This window comes from Brachyhypopomus gauderio, chromosome 2, assembly GCF_052324685.1.
Source record: "Brachyhypopomus gauderio isolate BG-103 chromosome 2, BGAUD_0.2, whole genome shotgun sequence".
NCBI lineage: Eukaryota > Metazoa > Chordata > Actinopteri > Gymnotiformes > Hypopomidae > Brachyhypopomus > Brachyhypopomus gauderio.
In genome coordinates this window covers 23,537,832-23,561,314 of record NC_135212.1, presented here as the reverse complement: position 1 = coordinate 23,561,314, position 23,483 = coordinate 23,537,832, and the positions used below count along the sequence as shown (strand labels likewise).

The following is a 23,483-nucleotide window of genomic DNA, read 5'->3' as shown; positions in this document are numbered from 1 at the left end:
TGGACACTTTTGCAAATACTGCTGAACTGAATAATGTACACTGTTGAAACGTGTGTTTGTGTGTGTGCGTGTGTGTTTCCTCAGGCGATGTTCAGGACAGCTAAGAAGAGGGCTTTCCAGTTGGTTGCCATAAGGAACACGCTCTGTTGAATTAGTGTGCTGCTTGCTGCTTGCCACGGGCAGTCCAGATGAGGAAAGACTAGAAACAGGAGGAGAGAGGCTTCTTTTTAATTTAGTATTATCAAATACAGATTGTGTGACACTATTTAAAGATAATTATTATTATTCCGTTTATCTAGTCCTTTTTATTTTAGTTTCTGTTTTTGTCAGTTTGTTGTGCTCATCTTGAACTGAACCAGTTTTTTCCCTCTTTGATTTTATGGGTGGATTCAGTGCATAGTATTCTAAACACACACCATATCACAATTACACACAGTACAAAACTCTTCTTGAGACCATAAGAAGTAGCACATCTCCCTTATCCAGAACTCAGGTATTTTTCTGATACGTGTCATTTTAGCTTGGGAACACAGCTGGATGAGGTATTGACTTTACATAGGTATACTGTGGCTACACAGTAAGCCATCGATCTTATATCTGAAATTCTATTGGCTACTGTACCACTGAGTTATGATTGGTAGGCATTAGGCATACCTCAGACCTTCATCCTATAGTGGTGGGGGAGTTCTGATGACCCCTTTCCAATCAATAGTTTATATATATGTATATGAGCAGGCACATTGCTGTGCACCTCATGTCCAAGCTGTCGATAGTAGCTCACTCACCTCAGGCACCAGTCTTCTCTAACGAGAACATACAGCTGCAGTGCAGACCCGACTTCTGGGTCGGGCTGTAACTGAGTAACTCGGGTCTCTCTCCCCAAAAGGCTTCTATTTTAATCTGTATAGGGTACCGTGCAGACATTATGGAACCTCCCAACGGCTTTTATTTAAATTTTTTTATTTAGGGTTGTTTTTTGTTATGGTATATCAAAATTTAACCTGTAGGAGTGTGTGGTTATAATGAATAAAGCATTATTATTTTTTATTTTTTTGTCAAATTAAACGAGGATTATAATTTCATTCATTTTGTCTGCACCATTCAGGCTTGGAGACTTTTTGCACATTTTTCTATCTGCCATGATAGCATTTATGCTAGGGTTTTTCCCCCATTAAAGAATACCCAGATTGATTACGACACTGTTGGAGATGCCTGCTCAGTAGATGATGTCCATACCTCTGTTTTGTTCTGTCTTTCCCTTCACATGCTCCTTTTCTTCCTCTCCTTTATCTTCACCCTTCCTCCCTCTCTCTCCCTCTCTACCTCCATACCTCCGCCCTTTCTGATGGCTTTTCCGTTACTTTTTGCAATCATAAGCTGTGACATGATCACTCTGCCTCCACACAACACTGACTCACTCACTGTAAGACATGCTGCTGCAGCCCAGGTCTTCTTTCCCATCCTTTTCCTTTTGGAAGTTCCTCTTTGATGCTTTCTTGTTTTGTTTTGTTTTTTTGTTTTTGTTTTTTGGGGAGATCTCTCATATCTGCATCTTAAAGTTCCAACGTTTTACTCAAAAACATTCTGCACATTTCAGTCAAACAGTTTTTCAATACGCGTTTTGTTGTAAATACAGACATGGGTCCTGTTGGGTCTCTAGAGCGTGGCAGAAGCATTTTCATTGGGTCCTGTTAATGCTGCAGGGTAGATTCAGGGTAGGTTCTCCAGCAGTTGTGCCGTTTCTTTGTGAGACTTGATAAAGGTCAGAATGCACCACACACAAGCACAGGAGCGGAATGTTGGAATGTTGTATGTAGTCTTAATCTTTAAATGATTTATTCACAGATGTGCATTAGTTATGCATGTAAACTATGTCAGACAATATGTGCTGCATGCCATCAAGTCAGAGTTTTGGGGGTGACCTCTTTGTCAGACATTCTAACAGTTACTGAAGATAGTACAGCTAGATCACTAGCTAGCTCTCAAGCTTATGGGTTATTAATAGGTTATTAAGTAAATATATTTTATACTGATTGCTTCCACTGTGTTACAGTACAAATACTTTACTTACAGTTGTACAAGGCCTTTGATCTCTGGATGCAGTTCTGTGCCCTGTGATAGCTTTAGGATGCTGGAGGTTATTGGGGACCTCCCAAGGGTCTTTATCCTCATGAACACAATCTTCAGAAGTTCTCATCACGTGAAGGGCCAGTGAAATGTGCAGAAAACCATTTTTGAGAAAGGCGCTGGAATTTTCCTCCGAGACCACATTTCACCCAGTCAGCCAGTGGGTGGCGCTCCACTGTGTCATTGAATGTAGTTCAGCCATTCACTTCACTGCTGGCAATCATGAGATTGTTACCTCCCTCTTCTTGCATCTATGTTGAATATGTTGCATTGTCTTTTCAGCTGCATTGTGAGCAACCTTGTCTGTCTCGTTTGTCACGGAAAGCAGCGGCAAGTAGTGACTGTTGAATCTGTACAGAAGTCACGTTTTGGTTGATCAGTTCGCCAAACAGACCAGTGTGTCCAGGGTGTTTAGAGCAAGTGGTCCAGACTTTGCACATATACTCCTAGGAGTCTAAAAAAAATGACCCATATTTCACCTTTGTAATCAACAGCAGCTTAAAGCCAAAAAAACAGGTTAGTTTTGAAAAAAGAAGTCTATCCCCTAATGACATCTCAACATGGATATGACTACTTCTTTGGGTCACCTTTTTATACATTCTCTGATGCCCTGTAATTCACGTTCACTTGACATGCTGTGTTTAATTACTTCCTTATTCTGATAGATGAGGTGAAGAGACTGGTGTTCCCCTGCTGCATGGAGACATGTAACTCTGAACAGAGCCATAACTGTTTGATATTCACACACAACGCCAGCTATTACGTAAATCTCATACTTCAACTGATTTGTATCTAGTGGAGCTTTTGTTTTGCGATTGGTTTTAATGGCAAAAAATGTCTTTGGGAACTCATTGTAGGCTAACCGCCCAAGCTGTATATTGCCATGTTAAAATGATCCATAGTAAAACTTAAGTCCTAAACAGGAACTGACAGAATACAATGAGAGGAAGAGATTGGATGAAAATCCTCCCAGGACAAATGTGTTTCTCTTTTCTTGTCCATGTGGGCCCATTTGTGGTTCGGATGACGGAGGAACACAAGAAATGGAGCTAGGCTCAATAAAGCAAGCTGTGCACATTTGACTTCTGTTATGATTTAAATTTTATTTGAGTTTTGATTTTAGCTATCATTGTGAAATGATTTACCCTTAGCATGAACCTTTAAAAAAGAAAGAAAAAAAGGAAAACAATAATTGACAAAAAAAACATACATATGTACTGGAAACATGTTAAAGAAATATTGTACTCATTTAATTTTGACAGAATTATTTTTATTAAAATACACATCCATGAGCATAGGGTGTCTGCCTCTTGTTATTTTGTATTGTTTCTTTGCATGCAACAAAGGGGTAAAGAGGATTTTTTTTAGACAACTATATTTATTCTTTTTGTAATGTATTAAGGTGTGAATTTCCTCTCTGTTGTCATGTATGTTTTCTCTCTGGTCGGTAAGGTTTATTTGTTTATAGTAGTGGGACTCTGAGAAGAGAGTTGTCCATTGGTAAGGGTCTAGACTGGGTGCAGTGGTTCACACTGAGTGCTGGTTGACTGGCCTTCCTTCTCTGCATCGAGCTGAGCTGGAAAAAGGTTGGACTCACAAGATGTGCTGGGAAGAACATCCTGAAGAAGCTGGTTGTGAGAACCTGGGAGTGTAGTTTATGTACTGATTGAGGTTTCTAGCGTTTCTCTTCTTTGGAGGAACTGAGAACAAAAGCCACTGTAGATTGCATCAAGTATAATTGTTACCCATATGAATATGCAGTTGGTTGTGGTTATACCACGTTATTCTGAATGTGCAGTACTGGATAAAATGAATAGTAGTGGCTAAAGGGTATCGTGAATTCTGACCTATCTATGATACTGTATTCTGTGAACAGATGCAAAGCACTTGGTAAGTCGCTCTGGTCTGTTAAATGCCCTAAATGTAAATGAGTGATATGCAGGGAAATGGCTCATTTTGAGAACGTTTAAGTACGCAGTAGATTCGAGGACGAGGTGGCAGAGATGTTCTGTAGCTCTCTTCGTTTAACTTTAGCCCTACTCCGGGCTGTGTGTCGAGGTCAAGGGAACCTATGCATTTAGGTCTCTTGTGTCTGGCTTTTGTAATTACCACACCTTTGATGGGAAAGTCTGGATGCTGGAGCTCCTGCCTGCAGATGTTAACTAATGCCCGTGTCACGTTATTTGGGTTCATATATTAACAAAAGGAGTTTTAAACTAAACTTTATTTTATGCATTAACATGATCTGCAAAGTTAGACTGCCGCGGGAACAGAGGAACCGCCGAAGAGCGTCAACACTCCCTCAGTGTTTCAGTATGGACCGCTGTTCATAGTAACTGATCCATGAGATGCGTGTTAACTTTCACCTTACCTGAAATGTTTTTATTTCTGGCGTATCTACAATAATGGCCAATCTTTACAAAAACTACTAGGTGCCGATGTTTTTATTCGGCCTACTGTCTGGTGCCATGATATTCTGCGGTTGAATGTTCCGGGGCGATGTAAAGCTGTAACAGGAGCTCGTTCACCACCTCATTCACCGGGTCAAGGTATTTTTCTTCCTCCCTCGGTAGCCAAGGAAACAATGCATGGTAAAAGGGCTGAGAGGAACACCAGAGGGCGCCAAAGTCGTAGCATTGATCATAGACCGTGTAAATACTGTATGTGGTATTGTGATTTAAAAGGAAAGTAAATAAATCGCGCTCGTTTTTGGGTAACGTGATAAATTAACATTGTTTCCTAAAGGCCTATTTAATGGTCCCGTCGTTCTACACTCATGTGAAAACAGTAGATAATAGTAGACAGAAATCAGGAAATTACATGTCTAGGAGTTGGACATAGTCATATCCTGCAAGGTTTGAATTAAATTTTCCTAGTGTAGGGTGGGGGTTCACTTTGGCATTTGTTACAGTAACTAGCAGCTTTATAGAGGAGAGCGGTCTCATCCTATACTAAACCCAGGGATTTGTCTATTAGATAACAGGAAGTCTATTATATGCACTACTTTCACCAGTAACCAGAGATAAAACCACAGATAAAACACTGCATAATAATTTTAAATATTTTATTATCTCCATAGAACATTTCAGAATCAGCATATAGCCTTCACAGTATTATACACGTTCCCATCTGATTAGAATAAAACCACAGGTTTCTTCAGATTTCAGTTTGGTTTCTCTTACGCAAAAGAACATATACATACAAAAGTACAAGAATAAGAAAAATACTTTCCATATTTTACACATATATAAAATGCTCTTTTAATAAAAGGGCTCCCAGTTTACAAAATTGTCCATTATCTCATTTGTATATATATATACATATACATACATATTTTTAAAAAATATGCTCAGTACATATGGTCATTTGTGTGGTGGTGATCGTTATCTTCCCAATGTGTGGGTTATTAATATCTGTAGATGTAGATACTGAATGAAAGAGAGAAAATATAAATCTCTGTCCACTGGAAACTGATAACAGTGCATTGCAGCAAATTCCTTCCAAGGATATCAATAAAACCTCTTTATATTATAAATATTATAACCAGACTATGATCACAAATCTCAGCCTCTCCAGATCCCCCTTACAGTAGACTCCCTGCACCTCCCTCTACGGAGGTGTTAATCGTTTCTATCTATGGTTGTTCTCTCTCTTCTCTAACCAATCAGTCACTGATTGAACCTCAGACATCATGCCAGGCACGTCACAAAGGGCCTGCAGCCTTCTCCACTGTAGGAATAACTTAAACTAGGTAAAAAGTGACAAACATGTTCTGTTGATAAAGAGGAAAGAGATAAAGTTCCAGAGATGCAACTGCACCTTCAAGGGCTTAACACAGCCTTGGCTTACTACATGTTTCTAATGGCTACAACGCAGTCACTTTCCAAGACTATCTGAAACTTTCACACATCTGTCAACAGTTAGTAGGTTAATGAAAATTCAAACATCTTAGTAATGGTATATTTTATTTATCCATTATCTATCATTTCCTGTAATGTGTAATGGTTAGTATGTGTGTTTTCTCTCACTAATCCATTATTTCCTACATCTCATCTGCATTCACTTATCCTAATAATCATTTAAAATGACAGAAGTTTTTTTTTTTTTTTTTCCATGTAGCCTCTGTCTGAGGGTCACCACAAACACAAACGCGCTTTTGGCAGAAGTTTCCAGAAGTGGACTGTATGAACAAGGTGAACTGAACAAGGTCCCAGTTGTGCAGAATTCTGGCCTTCCCAAACAAGGACCACCTTTCCCCCATGTTTTCCCATTTCAGAAACACAGTGCACATGTGAGAGCAGGCAGACAGCTGAGTCCATGAGAGGTCACGACCTCTCAAAGCATCACCTCTCTCGCTCAGAGCAATGTCTTGGTGCTTGTCACAAAACTGTTATTAATGCATTTTTGGGTAGAGTGAATAACAACCCCAGGTGGGGCAAACGTGGACAGCCGGCTTCAAACAGAGAGAGGTTTGAAACGCCTGCTTCTCCAGCCGTGCAGCTATCCCAGGGTTCATTGCACTCTGAAAAAGCTGGAGGCAAGTGAAAGATTATGAGCGGTAGGCGGGGTGAAAGAGATGAGCCGAACCGTGCACGCACACACACACACACACACACACACACACACACACACACACACACACACACACACACACACACACACACACACACACACAGACTCGAACGTGGCGACAGTGTCGTTGAGCGCCGTGGGAACCTGCTACTTGAAAGAGCAGAATTCGATATCAGGAAGTGATAGGAGTCAGCTGCTTAAGTGTCATCAGTGCGAGAGACAGATCTTCACACCATTCCTCTGGCCACAGCTGGGATGGTGCAAGTGCACCATCATGCAGACATGCTGCGGGCTCACGGAATCCACAGCACGAAGCGGCTCTGTAAGGCTGAGCTGTGATTGAAAAGACAGGATAACAAACTACACGTGACCCTGATCTTTTAGAGAAGACAGATGTTGAATTGCAGGATAGACTATTAGGAAGATTTTCGAACTACCAAAACTACAGTTAGAAGGTACAGTCGATGATATGTGTGAACATGACATGTTGTGTCCTAACAAACTCTCAGAGCCCTTTGTAGAAAACCCACAGCTGCATGACACAGTCATCATTGATCAAAACAGTTTGACTAGACTTGCATATTACTAATCTTTAACATGATCACCAATTCTACTATGGCATTTTGACATGCAGGAATCATCACATAAACGGAAGAGGAGTCTCCATTCCAGGATGAGCAACATGTTCCTGCAGAAGGTGCGGAGTGAAGACGGACCCAACAACATCTACAGATACAACCAGTGATTGGATGCGGCATCTCCTCAGTGTCCAACATACCCAGTGAAGTGGATGCATGTTAGTTCATCCGTTTGTTGTAGTGTTAAGAGTTTCTCAATCTATGAGATGGAAAACCTAGAGTTTTGTCCAGGCACGAGATCAAATGAGAATGAAAGAAACGAGAACATAAGGCATGAGGGAAGGAGAGAGCCGTAAGGCACTTCCATGAGGTGACGAACCCGCGTGCGACGAGCCCACGTGTCAAAAGCCCACGGGCTCTTACTGCAGTTCCCAAGACCAGCGCTACCCTTTAGCTCCCCCCTCTAGCTGCATGGAAAGTGGTCTAGCAAGATCACCATCTTCCTGATGTTCTTAGACTGGAGGGCTGGTACCATTGAACAGTGTCAGGTTCTCTTCACTTTGCTCTAGCTGTGCATGAGGAGTCCCTAAGGAGCAGGTGCCTTATGTGTTTAGATCATGCCAAGCCAGGCGGGGAGGGACCGGGGAGGGGGGCGGGGCTTCACAACGTGATGAAGTTACCGTCCTCCTTCATGCTCTCTTGACTGCTGCTCATCTTGGTGGGGCTTCCATTGTGCGTGGGCGTGGTCAGGGAGCTGAGCGACGCCTTGCTGTCTGACAGAGAGCTGCTGCTGGGCAACGAGACACTCTGGGGGAGGGGCCTGTGCCCAAAGGCGCCTGACGAGAGAGCACTGGCGTGATGACCGCCGTTCCCATTAGCTAGGTGGTGGGTTGTGTAGGTGGGCAGGTTGTCGCTCTCAATGATGAGGTCGGTGTCTTCGTCTTCACTGTCGCCCTCCGCCACACTGTTGCTGTTACTGTACTGGCTAACGGGCTGGGAGGCGGGGCTAAGGATCGAGTCCTGAGAGAGGGCGGAGCCTCCAGAGCCGGCTGAGCTGTTGCTGGCTGAGGCTTTGCTGCCACGGTGCACCACGTTATTGCGCTGATTGGCTGGCTTGACCGTCACTATGAGATTGTGGCTGTTGGCCACCATCATGTCTGTCACCTGGTCCAGTGACTTCCCGGCCACATCGATGCCGTTAACCTCCAGGATCTCGTCATTTACACCGAGCAGGCCGGTGCTCTCTGCCAGACCCCCCCTCACCAGGCGCGAGATGAAGACGCCCGGCACTTTCTCCACACCCTGGGATGTCACGCGGACACTGACACCATCCCGGATGTAGAAACCCAGGGGCTTGTGGGTACCGTGTTTGTGCAGGCGCACTCGGCGATGTGTCTCAGGCAGGATGTCCACATCGATGATGGAGGAGATCTGGCGGAAGTCCTGTGGTAGACCAATCAGCAATGCTGGCTTGTTCTTCTGCTGGGTAGAACGCAGGCCTCCCAGACCCTTCTTTCTCCTCTGCAGAGAGTTTGTGCCAAAGACCACAGGCTCATCCACATCTGTGTGTGTGAGTGAGAGAGAGAGAGAGAGAGAGAGAGAGAGAAGGGGGAGGAGAGAGAGAAAAAAATTGGTTACGCAGGTAAAAAGAGAATAACATATCTCTTTCATCTAAGTTTCAATAGGGGTCATACATGTAGCAAAGTGCACACTAAAATACTAAATGCTTTATCTCAACCTGAACACTAACTGGTCTATTTCCATCAGGCCATGTGTGCCTTTGAGTGAGACTGTGAGATCTGTTTGGCCAGGCGGGTCCTCACAATACTTGTTCCATTCCTCATCACTCTTCAGGGTCATTTTTCAAAATTTTCTTTGAAAAGTAAAAATGTGAACTGTTGACATGTAGAGACATGTTCACAAGGAAACCAAGCTGCAAATGCTTAGAAAAGACCCAGTTACCCTAATGGCACTGCTGAGGCAGACATGCATGGATCAACATAAAAAGTGACTGCGGTAAATCGGTCTTGGCAACTTGTAAAAGAACAGAGGTCAGTAGACAGAATTACATTACAGGTTTAGATTAATCAAGCCCTCTGTCACTTTATCTGGAAATCAGATCCAAAACATAGTACAGAGAGTTGGCTAAATGGTTAGTGTGTGAGTGTGTGTTCCTGCATGGATTTCTATTACATTTACATTTATGGCATTTAGCAGACGCTCTTGTCCAGAGCGACTTACAAAAGTGAGGTCCAGTAATACTACCTAGTATAATTTTCTTCTCCAGCAACAGAAACTGGATGTCTTAGAGATACCAAAACGAAAATCATATTCAGCAAAGCTCGAGTCACTTCGAGCTTCAAGAAGTGCTTGAGGTGCGTGCATGACGAGTAGATCACCTGATCTGCACAAAGTCTTTGTTATTCAAATACGCCATTAACATTTCAGACATGGCTCACCATTTTAAATGAACATTCATCCAACAGTTTATGTCCAAATGTTGTGTCTACACAACATGTCATCCTGCCATCTGTGCAATCATGTTCCACATGTCACACAATGGCTGAATTGGACTAAAACGTTGGGGCTGGGGGCGGTTACATGAATTAGGTTGTTTAACGATAAGCCCCTGCTGGCTTATGGTGGATGGGCCTGCACTGGATTATTACTCTGGGCGCCTCACGTCTAATTCATTATCACAGTGCTCCAGGAAGATGGTGGAAAGCATGGGTGTGGGCCATGAAGGACAGCCTGAATCAGCTGGACCCTGACCCCTGACCCTTGAGACACGCACTAATGAGAAGTACCATATATTCATCGACAGATGTCCAGACTGATGCATTGATTCTAGCAAGGTCAGCAGGGAAAACTGTGTGTGTGTGTGTGTGTGTGTGTGTGCAAGAGTGCATATTTACTCTCACAAATTTATAGATGTGTGTGTCTCATTTGTAGATCATTTATTTCATTCACCACACACACACACACACACACACACAGAAAGAGCTCCGTCTGCCTGTACGTCACTGAGAATTTCATGCAACTTTGCTTTGCTTTCATCATATGTCTCCCTCCACAACGCCAAAAGCACCCCCCCCCCCCCCCCCCCCCCCCCGCAGAGAGCAGTGCAGACAGTGTTATTAAAGTGGCTCGAGGCTGAGAGGCGGGGGGCATCAAGCCTGAAGGGCGGGGGGCATCAAACCTGCTGTGAACCCAGCGAGGTGTGGGCAGAGTGGAGGGGCGGCTGGCCTGACCAGAGGCTCAGACACAGAGATGATGGTGCTGGTCTTCACAAGCCCAGGGAGTGCACGAGGTCTCAGAGGAGGAGAACTGCACACGAGGACGTAATAATGACAGAACACTCTTCTAACTGCATTTTGTTTTTTTGTTGCTGAAGGGAAAAGCCAGAGAATAAAATGAAAAATGAAAATTGATTGAGAATGTGTGTGTGCTTTCACACCGTAATAAACACTGTGTTAATTAGTGTAGCAATGTGATGTATAGCTCAGGAGATTAAAGGCTAATGCAAAGAGAACACTTAAAAATGATAAACAGACCATCTCTCTCTCTCTCTCTCTCTCACACACACACACACACACACACACACACACACACACAATCAGCATCCACAGATACTCTCCCATCTCCTCCACACCGGTCCCTCGCCTTCATCAATCACAGCTGGATGTCATATAAATCACAGTATATGACTAATCACCAAACCCACTCATATGCACTCCGTTGCTCTGGCAACCTCACATTATCGCCATCCAGGAGACAGCAAGTCAGAAGAGGTTATGGTACAAGCTCCAACCCACACACAGACGCACACACACCCAGACACCTTCCCAGGCTGAGCGTCATAACAACATTACTGAGCCTCTTATCAAATTACTTGTGTCTGGAGTAGCAGAGGCCTTGTGCTGCCACAGAACAGAGCCAGATAAGTTATTCATGAAGATGGAAGACACTAACCCAGATGATGAAGACAAGAACAAAGGATGTCTTCACAATTACAGAAAACTCCAAATTCTGTAAAGTTCTAAAGCACTGCGCACTACAAAAAGACTCGCTCAGTTCTAGGTGGCCTTTATGAGGAGCACCTGCTAGGATCAGAAGCACTCCAATAAGAACACGCAGTACTCTGGCTGAAGGCATGCACAGTGTTACGCAAAACCAGATGATCCAGCTTGGGGCACAACCATCAGCGAAACAAGTCAGTCACGGAAACAGACAATGACGATGGGTGAATGACGGAGTCACATAAATGTAAACCACAACTCGCCTGCCGTGTGAAGCTACTCAGCACTCTGCCCACAGAACTGTGTGCTCAGAGGGCCTCCTAGAGCATTCTGGGAAATAACGTTAGGTAGAAGGCCTGTGGCGTGGTGACATAAGATGATAGACACATTATTGCTCACCTATGGCATGATACTTGTTGATTCTTCATAATTTAGTGGAGGCTATGAAGAGTCAGTCTCTCTCTCTCTCATCACCAATATTAAACTCCCATGTGACAGCCAACAGACAGCTTAATATGCAAAACTCCCAATTTCTTTATGTACACAAAACGTACCGGCTCACAACAGTGCACTACGTCATGGTTCACTCGAGTGTGCCAACTTGGACGTTTCTGGAAAAACTCCAAAAAAAATGCAGCCAACAGAGAAATTCTATGTCCAACATCTGCCATGAACCCACTGCTCAGAGACTGAGCCAGGCATATAACTGTAGATATGCACCATATTGTATTTGTGGATCCTCCCTGCAGTGTGTTATGCTAGTATAAGGTGGGTTTTTAGCAGAAACCCAACACTTCATGTCATGTTGTGAAGTCTTATTTACTCCAAGGCCATATATGCCATCAGAAGGTTACTGCAGAGTCACATGTCAGGCATATTAAGCACTAAGAGAAGAGAGGAGAAGACATGGTGGCATTTGTCAAGAACAGCCCCCTGTCACTACGGTGAGATCAACCCCATGCTTTAAGAGAACCAGTATCTTCTCTTATTAAACAGGTTCATAATTAAAGGAGAAGCTATGAAGACTCAGACAGGCTGCCCTCTGGCTCCCTCCTGATTGAACACTGCTCTGTGTCTCCTTACTGGGCTCATTCCTTGCAGTGGCCTCCACTTACAATCAAACAACACTACTAATGACACACATTTATGGGACTGGATCAGCCCGAACAGGCCATCATTTGTACAGTATGAAAGTATATAGTTGTTATATTTGGTAAATTGCAAACATTTTACAACTGATGGCCATCTGTTTCATTTAGAACAGAAGTCTATGCGGTGCACTGGCTGTCCATCCTAAAGACCAGCACATAGCAAGTATGCAGGTCCCTTAATGCATGCTGGGGGGGGTGCCTCCAACACTGATGGCTACTGCACGTGAAGCTGCTGATGGGAAACTCTGTCTGCTTGTGTGTGTGTGTGTGTGTGTGTGTGTGTGTGTGTGTGTGTGTGTGTGTGTGCTCTGTCTCTCTGTGTCCGTCTCTCTGTCTCTGCTCTGCCCTGTCTTACTCTGCTCTGTCTGTCTCCAAGTGTCAGACTATTACATTTGTTATCTAAGGACATGTGCTGTGCTGGCATGCGTGCGTGTCTGTCTGTCTGTCTGTCTGTCCGTCCGTCCGTCTTACCCAGTGTCAGCCTATGGTCCTGGGTCCAATTACACCAGTGACCCGTGTTGTGCTGGCGTAACTCAAGCAACTGCTAATGTGTGTTTTACATTTCAGTCGCACTTCATGTGAGATCTTATCACTATCGGTTACATTAGTCCAAGTCCAAAGATCTGCCAAAGGATGACAGATTGCACTTTTAATTATTTCTTTAACAGTTTTACGTGTATAGTCTTCGCTGTTAATGGCTGAAACTGAAAATCCTCATTCTGAACAGCTGCAACTTCCTGCTCCAAATGTCACCTGGTTTTCAGTTATACAATAAAGTAATTATGTTAATCTGTGACTTCTGCTTTCTTTTGTTCTTCCGTGTAGAAGCCGTGCTGTGCTGTGGATTACAGTCCCTGTTTGGGCGTGACTGCCAAAGTTCGGCACACTCGCCCTGTCCATCACACGCGTGTGCCGCTGCTCTGTGCCTCGCCCTGTCCATCACACGCGTGTGCCGCTGCTCTGTGCCTCGCCCTGTCCATCACACGTGTGCCGCTGCTCTGTGCCATCACACGCGTGCCGCTGCTCTGTGCCATCACACGCGTGCCGCTGCTCTGTGCCATCACACGTGTGCCGCTGCTCTGTGCCTCGCCCTGAGAAGTTCACCTCACCCCTGTGCAACTACCATCTGGTACCCAACACTTGGCCATATGATCTCCATGGCAACGAAAACCCCCAAACTCACTCACGCTCGCGCACACACACACACACATATATACACACACCTGTTCACTCCTTCACACAAACACATGCACACCTTGAAGTGAGGGACAAAACATTTTAATGCTTTAGCGTGTTTGGTGCCTAGATATGTTTGACGCTACTGACATCCCATACATTACATAAATATTACATCCTGATGTGTGTCGGACTACCTCAGACTGGCCTGTACTTCACCAATCAGTGTGGCAGAAACAGATACACCTCAGTTCAGGGTCTTCAGCCCTCTTCTTGCCAAGCTCTGGTTGGCTCCGCCCTTTCTCATGCTCTTCAGTCTGTTCCTGACTACAGAGCAGCCATTGGCTGGATATTGTGGGTATCAGGCCACTCAAAACCATGCAGTCAGAGAAGCAGGTTGGTTTCCTCCATCGAGATTAAACTGCTTAAATGGAGGTTCCCTACTTCACCGTCCTGGGCCGAGACTGCCACCTGCCACCACACAAACAGATCAACATTCATTCCTTCAGCAGTCTGGATTTCACAGCTTCATAGCTTTAGTGCAGGAGCTGGTCTTTGATCAGATCTAAATATGGCTGTGCATACTTGTTTCTATGTCCGAAGAGGTCATGACCGATCCAGAAAAACTCCGGAGCTGAACATATGAGGTGTGCATTCTCTTCCTAATCCACACATGGGCAGTTACCAGTCAGAGAGGGCATTCCTCCCATGCCCTGTGTGTGGGGAACTCCATGTCCTGTCCACGGGGAACAGCACTAGCCTGCTGACTCGTGCCCCACGCAGTCGAGACACGGTCGATTTAGTGTCGGGGGACGGTCAGGAAACTCAGGGTTGGCTCCAAGCCCCCGCTGGGCCCGGTCACGCCTGCTTCCTCATCCCCCGGAAGGCTCACAGGCTCGGTTCAGAAACGGGCCCCCAAAATAAATGCAGACTGACAAAGCACACGCGTCACAACAGGGAGTGGTGCTCTCTGTCGCCGCCACACAGGAGCACTTTCTAAAATTAGCCTGAACCAGTTTTGCCAGGATAGGGTTAAAAATGGCAACTGTGGCCCAGTCTCAGATTCTCCTCATGCGTCTCTCCCTCATTCCATCTTCCCCATCACCTCTCTCTCTCTCTCTCTCTCTCTCTCTCTCTCTCTCTCTCTCTCTCTCTCTCTCTCTCTCTCTCTCTCTCTCTCTCTCTCTCTCTCTCTCTGTCTGTCTGTCTGTCTGTCTGTCTGTCTGTCTGTGTGTCTGTCTGTCTGTGTGTGTGTGTGTGTGTGTGTGTGTGTGTGTGTGTGTGTGTGTGTGTGTGTGTGTGTGTGTGTGTTCTTCTTGCACCTCTCCCTTCACCGTTCCCTAAACAGTGGTTTCCATTTGCATGGTCGTCATGGAGATTGGGCCTCAGATACCACACCTGTGGAGCAAGCAGGCCAGTCCAGTTCACACCGCTCCCTGCTCTCTGATTCGCCAGCTCATTGTCTTGGCAACTTACCAACCTATAGCTTACAAGCATGCCGCTTCCAATGACAAACAGGAGAAGAGTTATAGACCACGGTGACCCTCAGCAACCCTGTGTCCTTTACCAAGCTGCAGTGCGGACATGCTGGCGTGGCAGTGCTCGCGTGGAAGACAGGGGGCGCTGTGAGTAACGACTGCATTCCAAACCCGAAGGCATCGGAGCAGAACCTGTAGGCTGTTGGGTAAGGCACGCAGCAACACGCAGCGACCCAAACTCTCGCACGGCAGGTGTTACCCATCGTTATTCAATATGGCAAGAACACACACACACGCACAGACAGACAGACAGACAGACAGACAGACAGACAGACAGACAGACAGAGAGAGAGTCTCCTCTGGAGAGTCTCCTCTGGAGTCTCCTCTTGCCAGGAGCATACACCTGCACAGCAGATGTAGTGGTGTTCCACCCATCCTCCCTCCCCACCTCATTCCCGACTATCTCTCCTGTCTCTCGGTCAAACTTCTCTCCACTACACATATTTCTCAGCAGTTATCTTTTCTCTTTCCTATATGCACATCCTCCTCTTCAGCATGTTCACAATTCTGCAGGACTGAGCAACCTACCCAAACTACTGGAACTACCCAAACAGCCTGCTGAGGGGGAGTGGCCCACAAACATGTCATCCACCCTCTAATGGTACTCATTACATACTGAAAACACACACACACACACACACACACACACACACACACACACACACAATTCTCTAGAGTCCTGAGCATCTGCTGGAAGCTCAGATCATGGTGCACTGTAGCATCTGTCTCCCTCATATCTGACCACCTCCCACTGTCATACTGATGTAAACAACAGTGGGCATTACTCTATAATCTCATTCACTAATTAGCCAATAACACACCTGTCAACCAGAGCACTGTGCCGGCCTGCTGGAGGATGGGCAGAAAGTGCAGCACAATGCACCCTGCGAGAGTGGGACACCTCTCCATAGGTCCACACACACACACACACACACACACACACACGAGGGCAGCCCCCTCGGAAATGGCTGTGTACACATGACACACCTTCAGCTCAGCGCACCGGCTCCCTTTCTGTTCACCTTTAAGGCAACCTGTTGTACACAGTTGCACAGTACGACATTCCACTCTGTAGTTGCATGGGATTTTTTATACAACATAAGGTTATTCAGGCCCTGTGCCACGCTGAAAATGTTTTAAGGCATAATCAATATCGAACTGATGGTTTTGTTACGCAGATCTTTAATCTATCAGCCTTCATCTGATGAATTAATCTGTTACATTCATTTAAAGAGGACAGTTATGTAGATGAAACGTTTGCCCTCACTGTTTATGACTCACTTACATTGAACACTTTATCTTCTTGAAGGAAGCCATCAGGCTTGTTTTCTAGATAGAGATATCTATCTGATTTTGAAGAAGTGTGATGAACACAAGTTTGTTACAGCTTTTTTTTTTTTAGCAAGCGCTCCTTCTGTTTGCCTGTACTACCCATGTCAGCACTGCCTTTAGATCCCATCGGTCCCCATCTGCAACGGGAATGCCATTATCCCCCGCCTGTAATATGTGGGATGAGCTCACACTAAAAGGTCCATCAATCTCTTCTCCATTTCAGCTAGGGTGCTCTTAATGCTCTCGTTGAGCGAGAGAGCGAGAGAGCGAGACAGACAGACAGACAGACAGTCAGACAGACAGACAGGGTGGGGGGAGGGAAGAGGTTACAGGGTAGGCAACAACTGACTAGAAATAGTGTATGACCCTAGGCACACAGCTGATCAGTCATCTATGTGAAATGTCAATCACTCTTATCTGACCAGAGCTGGTCTGGTAGGTAATGGACATTACACAAGCTGGACTGGACCGCTTTGTGGGGGTTTCTGGGAAGTGTTAGTGTTGACTATGATGCAGCTGAGGATTGCTGGGGGGGTTGATGTTAGAGTCAACATATACATGTTGTTCCTTCTGGACTTTCTGCCTGGAAAAAGTAAGGCTGGAATAAAATCAGAACTAGAAAAATGCATTTTGAGAATGTGTGTTTAAAGCACAATTATGAATGTTCAAAACAAGTGTCCAAATTTCAAAGTGTGGAAATAAATCTGATTTCCACTTTCTTCTGATAGTCTGACATTTACCGACATCATAAACAAAAGCGCATTTGAAGCGCCACATTCTTCAGAACTGGTCTGTCCGGTCCACGACTCCTCGTGCATTTCCTCCGTGAATTTCCACCCTCTGCCAACATTTACAGTCTGTCTGCCTCTAAAGCACTATACCAAACCCACGAGTTCAGCACAACAAATCACACACTCCTCTCTTCTAATGAACATGTGCGTGCACGCACACGCACACACACACGAACTCAAGGCGATGCCTTGGTGCTCTATATCTGCTCAGCTGAGAGCAGGTGTCAGTAGCAGGCAGGCACAGGCAAACATCTTCATTGCACAAACAACCCTGCTTTCACAATCAGCCAAGAAAGAGGACAGTTTTTACTGAAGGGTTATATAATATATACACTGCATATAGTAATGGGGAGAAAGAGGCAAAACACTCCACACTCTCCTCCAGTAAGGCCAAAGAAGGTCTACGTCTGGCTATCTGTTTCAGGTACCCCAACATTAGCAAGTTGTAAAGACACGACAACAGTGCACGAGTCAACACCACAGTTCTGTACCATGGGGAAGAAGAGACTCTGTCTGTTAGTCCAGCAGGTCTAGCCACGTCATGTTAGTGGCCAACATGCGACATACAAATCCTGGGAGGAACTTAGCCGCTAGATCATAAGTCGTGTGAAAGGGTAAAACAAAAACGCAAAAAAAGCCTCTTTCCTCCGACAGAGCATGCGGGGCTGTGATGAGCTGGTGACAGTGCTGACCAGCCTTGACCAGCCCACCACAGCGATATGACAAACACCCTCACATGGGCCTTTATTTAATAGAGCCACTCTGAAAGCCAAGTTAACAGAAACCTGAGAGCGCACAGTAAGAGGGGAGGGAGGGGAAGGGAGTGAGTGTGTGAGTGTGTGTGTGTGTGTGAGTGAGTGTGTGTGTGTGTGGGGGGGGGGGGTAGGCTGGCAGCTGGAAGGAGAGAGTCAATCTAAGCTTCCTTATTCTCCTTTAAAACAGTAAATTAAGCTTTTATTTACACTCAGAAATTATGAAAATGTTAGCAGCCGTACATGTGCACACCCATGGTAGTAATGTAAAATGCTCAAGTTTGGCATGTACGTTTAGCCAAACTGTTGTCCTGTGTGTATATACAGAAGTCAAGCAATGATTGAAGATTTAATGAGAAGAAAAAGTCAGCATTTGATTTTTGGAGCGGTTTTAATTCAGCACCTGCAATAATTTGGAGTATTTGAGTGTGACCAGGTGGAGTTTCTGTGCTAGAGTAAACAAGGACACTAATGACCATCATGCTTGCCAACTGTCCTCCTACTCCGTAGCCATAATACAACGCATGCATAATGAATTCCATTTTGTGATTCAGATCAGGATTATGTAATATGTGGTTTTGCCTACACACTCAGTCACTTTCTCTCTCTTGGATATTAAAGCCACTGAAAATATTTCAGAAAGGAGGATGTCAAAATTGTGCGTGTCCTGTCTCTAATCCCCCTCTTGCCATTTTCTCCTCCTTTTCATCTTGTACTTAATCCTCCAATCCCATGTGCGGAAACAGCTTCTCCTTAGCAACATTCCTCACTCTACCTCATCATTTCAGCCCCCCACCCAAACTGAAACCACTGCCCCACCCCACAAATCAAAGAGCCACACCTTCCCAGGTTTCACTCCACACTAGAATCAAATTCACCTTCCCACATCCAACAAATTCCTCTCGTTTATTGCTATGATCCAGCTGGTGATGTTGACCTTATGCCTGTGTGTGTGTGTGTGTGTGTGTGTGTGTGTGTGTGTGTGTGTGTGTGTGTGTGTGTGTGGCAGCAGTGCTGATACAGCACTAACTGTTCCATCACAGCAGTGTGAGGAGTGTTCAGACCCACACAGGCAGCCACTGTATCCCTCTGAGACACACACAACATTCTAACCCTAAGCTCCTCCCACCAAACGAGTTCAATGAGGTGCTGTAAATGGCAAAGTCTGTCATGGTCTTCTCAAAGATACTGAGAAACAGGATGGACACGCTATGACAACAGAGTCAGGCCTTATATTCACCCTGACAAACGTGTTCTTTTCAGCCCCCTACTGATACTAAACAACCACACAGTCAGTAAGGAGGTCACTAACCAGCTCTGGTACAGACACTGTGATATGATGGCCCTGTAAACGTTATCTATTCATTATAATAGGTACAATTGAAAAAATCATTTTCATGAAAGAGGAGAGTCTTTACAGTTGAGGGAGGTGGGCATGAAACCATCTATAGATGATTAACATCTCCAAAAAACCAGACAGAAACAGAGGGAGAAGGCAGAGCAGTGAAAACAGCTCTGAGAGACATTAGCAGAACATTTTCCACAAGATTTCATTTTGATCAGAGCCGCTGACCGTGACCCTAGGAGAAATGCGGGAATGAGATGGACAGGGAGAGAAATAGAAAGACAAAGACAGAAAGAGACATGGAGACAGAGAAGAGTAGGAGAGGAAAAAGGTAGAGAGAGAGAGTTAACCAAAAGGTAGAGAGAAAGACTGGGACAGAGACATGGAGAGAAAGAGAGCAAGATAAAGAGAGAGGAACGCTCAGTGTTCTGGTTCTCCTGTGCACAACTATCGGCATTCCTGTGATCTGGCCTGCAGCCAGACAGCCCTGCAACTGAGATAGTTCTGACTGGCACCAAATAACACCCCCACCCCCACAACACCAGCCGCCTCCTCCTTAATAACACCACACTCATAAGTCAAGACTCATGACATAATCACATATTGTTTTTGGTAATGGACAAGATGTTGTGTTCCCCCCTGCTGCCCAATCAAACTCAGTAGTGAGCGGTAGTAAACAACCCTCCCCCACCCCCGTATGGGTCCTCCGTAAACATACATCACCTACCATCCAGCAGAGCACTTTAGCAAACCCAAGCTCACACAACCACACGTTCTCTCCAACAGGACACTCAACACCACCCACAAAAGGCTTTCCACTTCCGGCCAGATACCACCACCTCCACCTGCTCCGTCACCTTACCTCTCCTCTGGATGATGATCCGTAACAAGGGGTTGGCGGACGACAGGGCCTTGTGGAAGTTGTCGTCGTTGTTGATGGGTAACAGGTCGCCGTGGACGTCGGCGTAGCCGAGCAACACGTCCACGCCGGGGATGCGGTGCACGTTCTGCAGCAGGCGGTAGAACTCCTGGAAGCTGCCCGTACGTGTCTTCTGTAGCGCAAAACGCCGGTACTCCGCTTCAAACTACGGGACACAAGCACGGGAGGGTTACCAGGGTTTCCCGGGCACAAGGCGAAGGGGCAGTGCTCAGCGTTAAGGAACTACCTTAGATTTAGTGCGCAATTATGTATTCTCATTTCCATGGCTAATTACTACTAGAATCTCTTTGCTCTGTTTAGTGGATAATGCCGTTTTGGTAATAACTGAGTGAATCTGTGTTGTTATCCACTATATGACATTCTAATATGGCTTTTTGCTGGACATTGAAATATGGAGACATAAATGCATGTGCAAGCTCTCAAAAAAAATAAAGGCATACACATGCACAAATACAAACGTTCACACACATTCACACTAACACGCAGGTGCGCGCAGGCAAAGACAGGCATGCGCGTGCACACACACACACACACATAAGCTTTTCTATTTCTAGACCGCCTGCACCTGCCTCTCTCTTTGATGTGCACTTATGTCTCTGTGAGGAGCCACTGAGGTGACAGACGAGGGACAAAGATGTGTCCAGTGTCCGAAAGAGAACGAAGAGACCAGCCCTCTGATGATCCTGAGGGGGACAGTATGGCCTCAAGTGCCTGAGCAGACATTCCAGACACTGTGTGTCCACTGGCAGGGAGAGGCCAGGGTTAACTGATATTCTGATGCCTCACTCAGTGTCACGTTGAAGCATTTTACAGGAAGTGCCTACCTTGTTCCTGTGTTAGTCTCAGGGACATCAATTCAAAAGTCCTTAATGATGACACTGACGATGCCCTTTTATGTGAATTATTTCTGGCTCAACTGGATATAGCTTTCATTTTCTCTCACACATTCTGAAACACATTCTCTCCAGCAGGTGAAAACAGACTAAAAAAAAAAAACTCAAGGCTGCATCAATTTCTGATTTATAAAAAATGGGCCGAAGCTTAGCAAGAGTATTCCTGTGAATATGTTCCACTAGATAACTTACAAACGTAGACCAAACCCGAGTAAACATACTTCCATTAAAATGGGCCTTCCGCCTTTCAGAACCGTCCCGTGTACACATGGTGAAAGAGCAGAGAAACCTGCCTTATCTCCTGCTTCCCTGCGTTTTCTTCAGAGCCACAGATTGGGGCACATTGTGACAGTGACACCAAACGTCCAGATCGGCCCAAACTAAAGGCACGCCAGCATCGGCCACAAGAAGCATTCCACAAGTGCCACTCCTACAGGGAGCGTGGTGGCAACCGACCACTCCGATTCAAACCTCGCAAGAAGAATACAGACGTTCTGAGTGAGGAGACCCTAAGAAAAGGTTCGGCCGTGACTGCCGAACGAAGGGAGCGGGGGAGCTGTCGGTATGGTTTAACACTCAGGCTGATGCAAACCGGCTTAACATTTAACTCAGGTTTACCTCAGGAGTTTGACTCACTGAAATTTAAGGTCTTCACACAAGGCATAGCACAATGCTTCCCAAGTATTCATCCATTACTCAGTAGAGGCGGGCGGGAGAGAGCAGAAGAGGGAACGAAAGATTAGCAATATCACATTTTTTGACCAAGAGGTCAACACACCTCCAATTCAGTGCTAAGAAACACAGCACCTTGGCACAGGCGATACATCTGCTTACACCCTCTCGTTTGTTTCCTAAAGACAATCGACCAAAGTCATCCGGCCATCTCTCCACATCCGGTTCTCTCCTTGCCCAGCTGAAGTGGTATCGCTCTAAACAAAACCTCTAATTTCATGTGGTTCTTAGAAGAAAAACCATATTGCTTTGCCTATTCTTAGCATTTACACATTTCCAGGGCATGTTTTCTTAACACTGCTTTAGTGAGGAATGATACACCACATGCCTGGAAGACTGGCTGCCCTCTCTCACTGGAACACCATGTTGTTCAACAAACACACCAAAACAAATGCCCACGAAACACCATGGAAGTGTTAGGCAAGCCATGTGCTTGGTGCCCTCAGTGAAATCACTGGCATTAAACTTGCCATTAAATATAAACAAACTCAAATATTTGCACATTTGATCTCCCTTTTATACTGATAACTTATTGGAGGGGAGGAGGGTGTTCGTGTGACCTCCCTAGTCACCACCAGCTCGAGTTTGTTTGCAAATAAGATGATCAATGTGTTAGGGTGTTTCACGGTGTTATTTATAGTGCCGATAGAGGAAATATTTAAACGTATTATCAAAATTATTAAATTAGTCCATATCAACATACGCAATGATCGGGGGAGTTTCTACCACAGTGAAAATAGCCATCTGAGGACACGTATGCTTAAGACGGGTGCATAATAATATTACTGCGCCGGTGCCGCATGGTATCAAACACTGGTCAACGGGGCCCTATCGCATCATTCCCACCGTCTTCTCGATCAGCCACAGTGCACCAGAACCCCACGTACATCTGCTCCCAACAGCACCGCAGAGAGCACCTGGTCTAGCCGTTCACTACAACGTGCCATAATTAGGCAAACACAACTCGACCAGAGCGTCTAGCGCCTAGGACGTGCCGACACACATTTACAATCGTCAACATCAGCGTTTCTCGCCCTGTACAGTCTACTACCCCGACGAGAAGATGCATTAATACACGAAAATCACGATAGCTTACTAGCGTTTTTTTTCAGATGCAGTTCCCAAACGAAAGATCTTCGCGCATTCGTGCGCTATGTGTACACAGACACGCTATTAAACGGCGCTAATGCAACATAACGCATCAATTAGACTTACTTTACTCTTCACCTCAACCACACTGTCGGTGTTTTTTAGCGGCGTCCTCTGATTTCTTGACATGTCTGCCGTCGTACGGACTATTACCGCGGGGTGGTGGCGTTTTAGGCTTTCCCTAGAAATTGAAGCGCGAAGCCAGCGAGTCAGGTCCCAGTAAACGCATTTGCTCGCAGCAGCGTGAAGACAGACGGGCGTGCGGCTCAGTGCGGTCCGCAGTACTAGTGGTGGAGCCCAACTGTGTGTTGGAGGCTGATCTCTCGGCGATGGGCAGGGCTCGCGCCCTCCAACAACACTGACGTCACGGGTCCAGCGGGGAACGGGC

General features: G+C 45.6%; 2 protein-coding genes across 3 annotated transcripts in view; one reads left to right on the top strand and one right to left on the bottom strand.

The window, feature by feature from the left end:
- The window catches only part of ranbp10 (RAN binding protein 10), a 28,762-nt gene extending 25,342 nt beyond the window's left edge, over positions 1 to 3,420 (top strand). For both annotated transcript variants that reach the window (XM_076991875.1, XM_076991873.1), the window contains exon 15: positions 85 to 3,420. The gene's annotated coding sequence lies outside the window, so the exon portion shown is untranslated. The remainder of the gene's footprint in view (positions 1 to 84) is intronic.
- Positions 3,421 to 6,185: 2,765 nt separating this feature from the next.
- On the bottom strand, positions 6,186 to 23,483 carry pard6a (par-6 family cell polarity regulator alpha). The gene is made up of 3 exons (XM_076991867.1): positions 23,162 to 23,483; positions 20,244 to 20,466; positions 6,186 to 8,839 (listed from the first exon to the last, which is right to left on the bottom strand). The coding sequence occupies exons 1-3, from the start codon at positions 23,222 to 23,224 to the stop codon at positions 7,938 to 7,940; spliced, it is 1,188 nt and encodes a 395-aa protein (XP_076847982.1). The 5' UTR covers positions 23,225 to 23,483; the 3' UTR covers positions 6,186 to 7,937.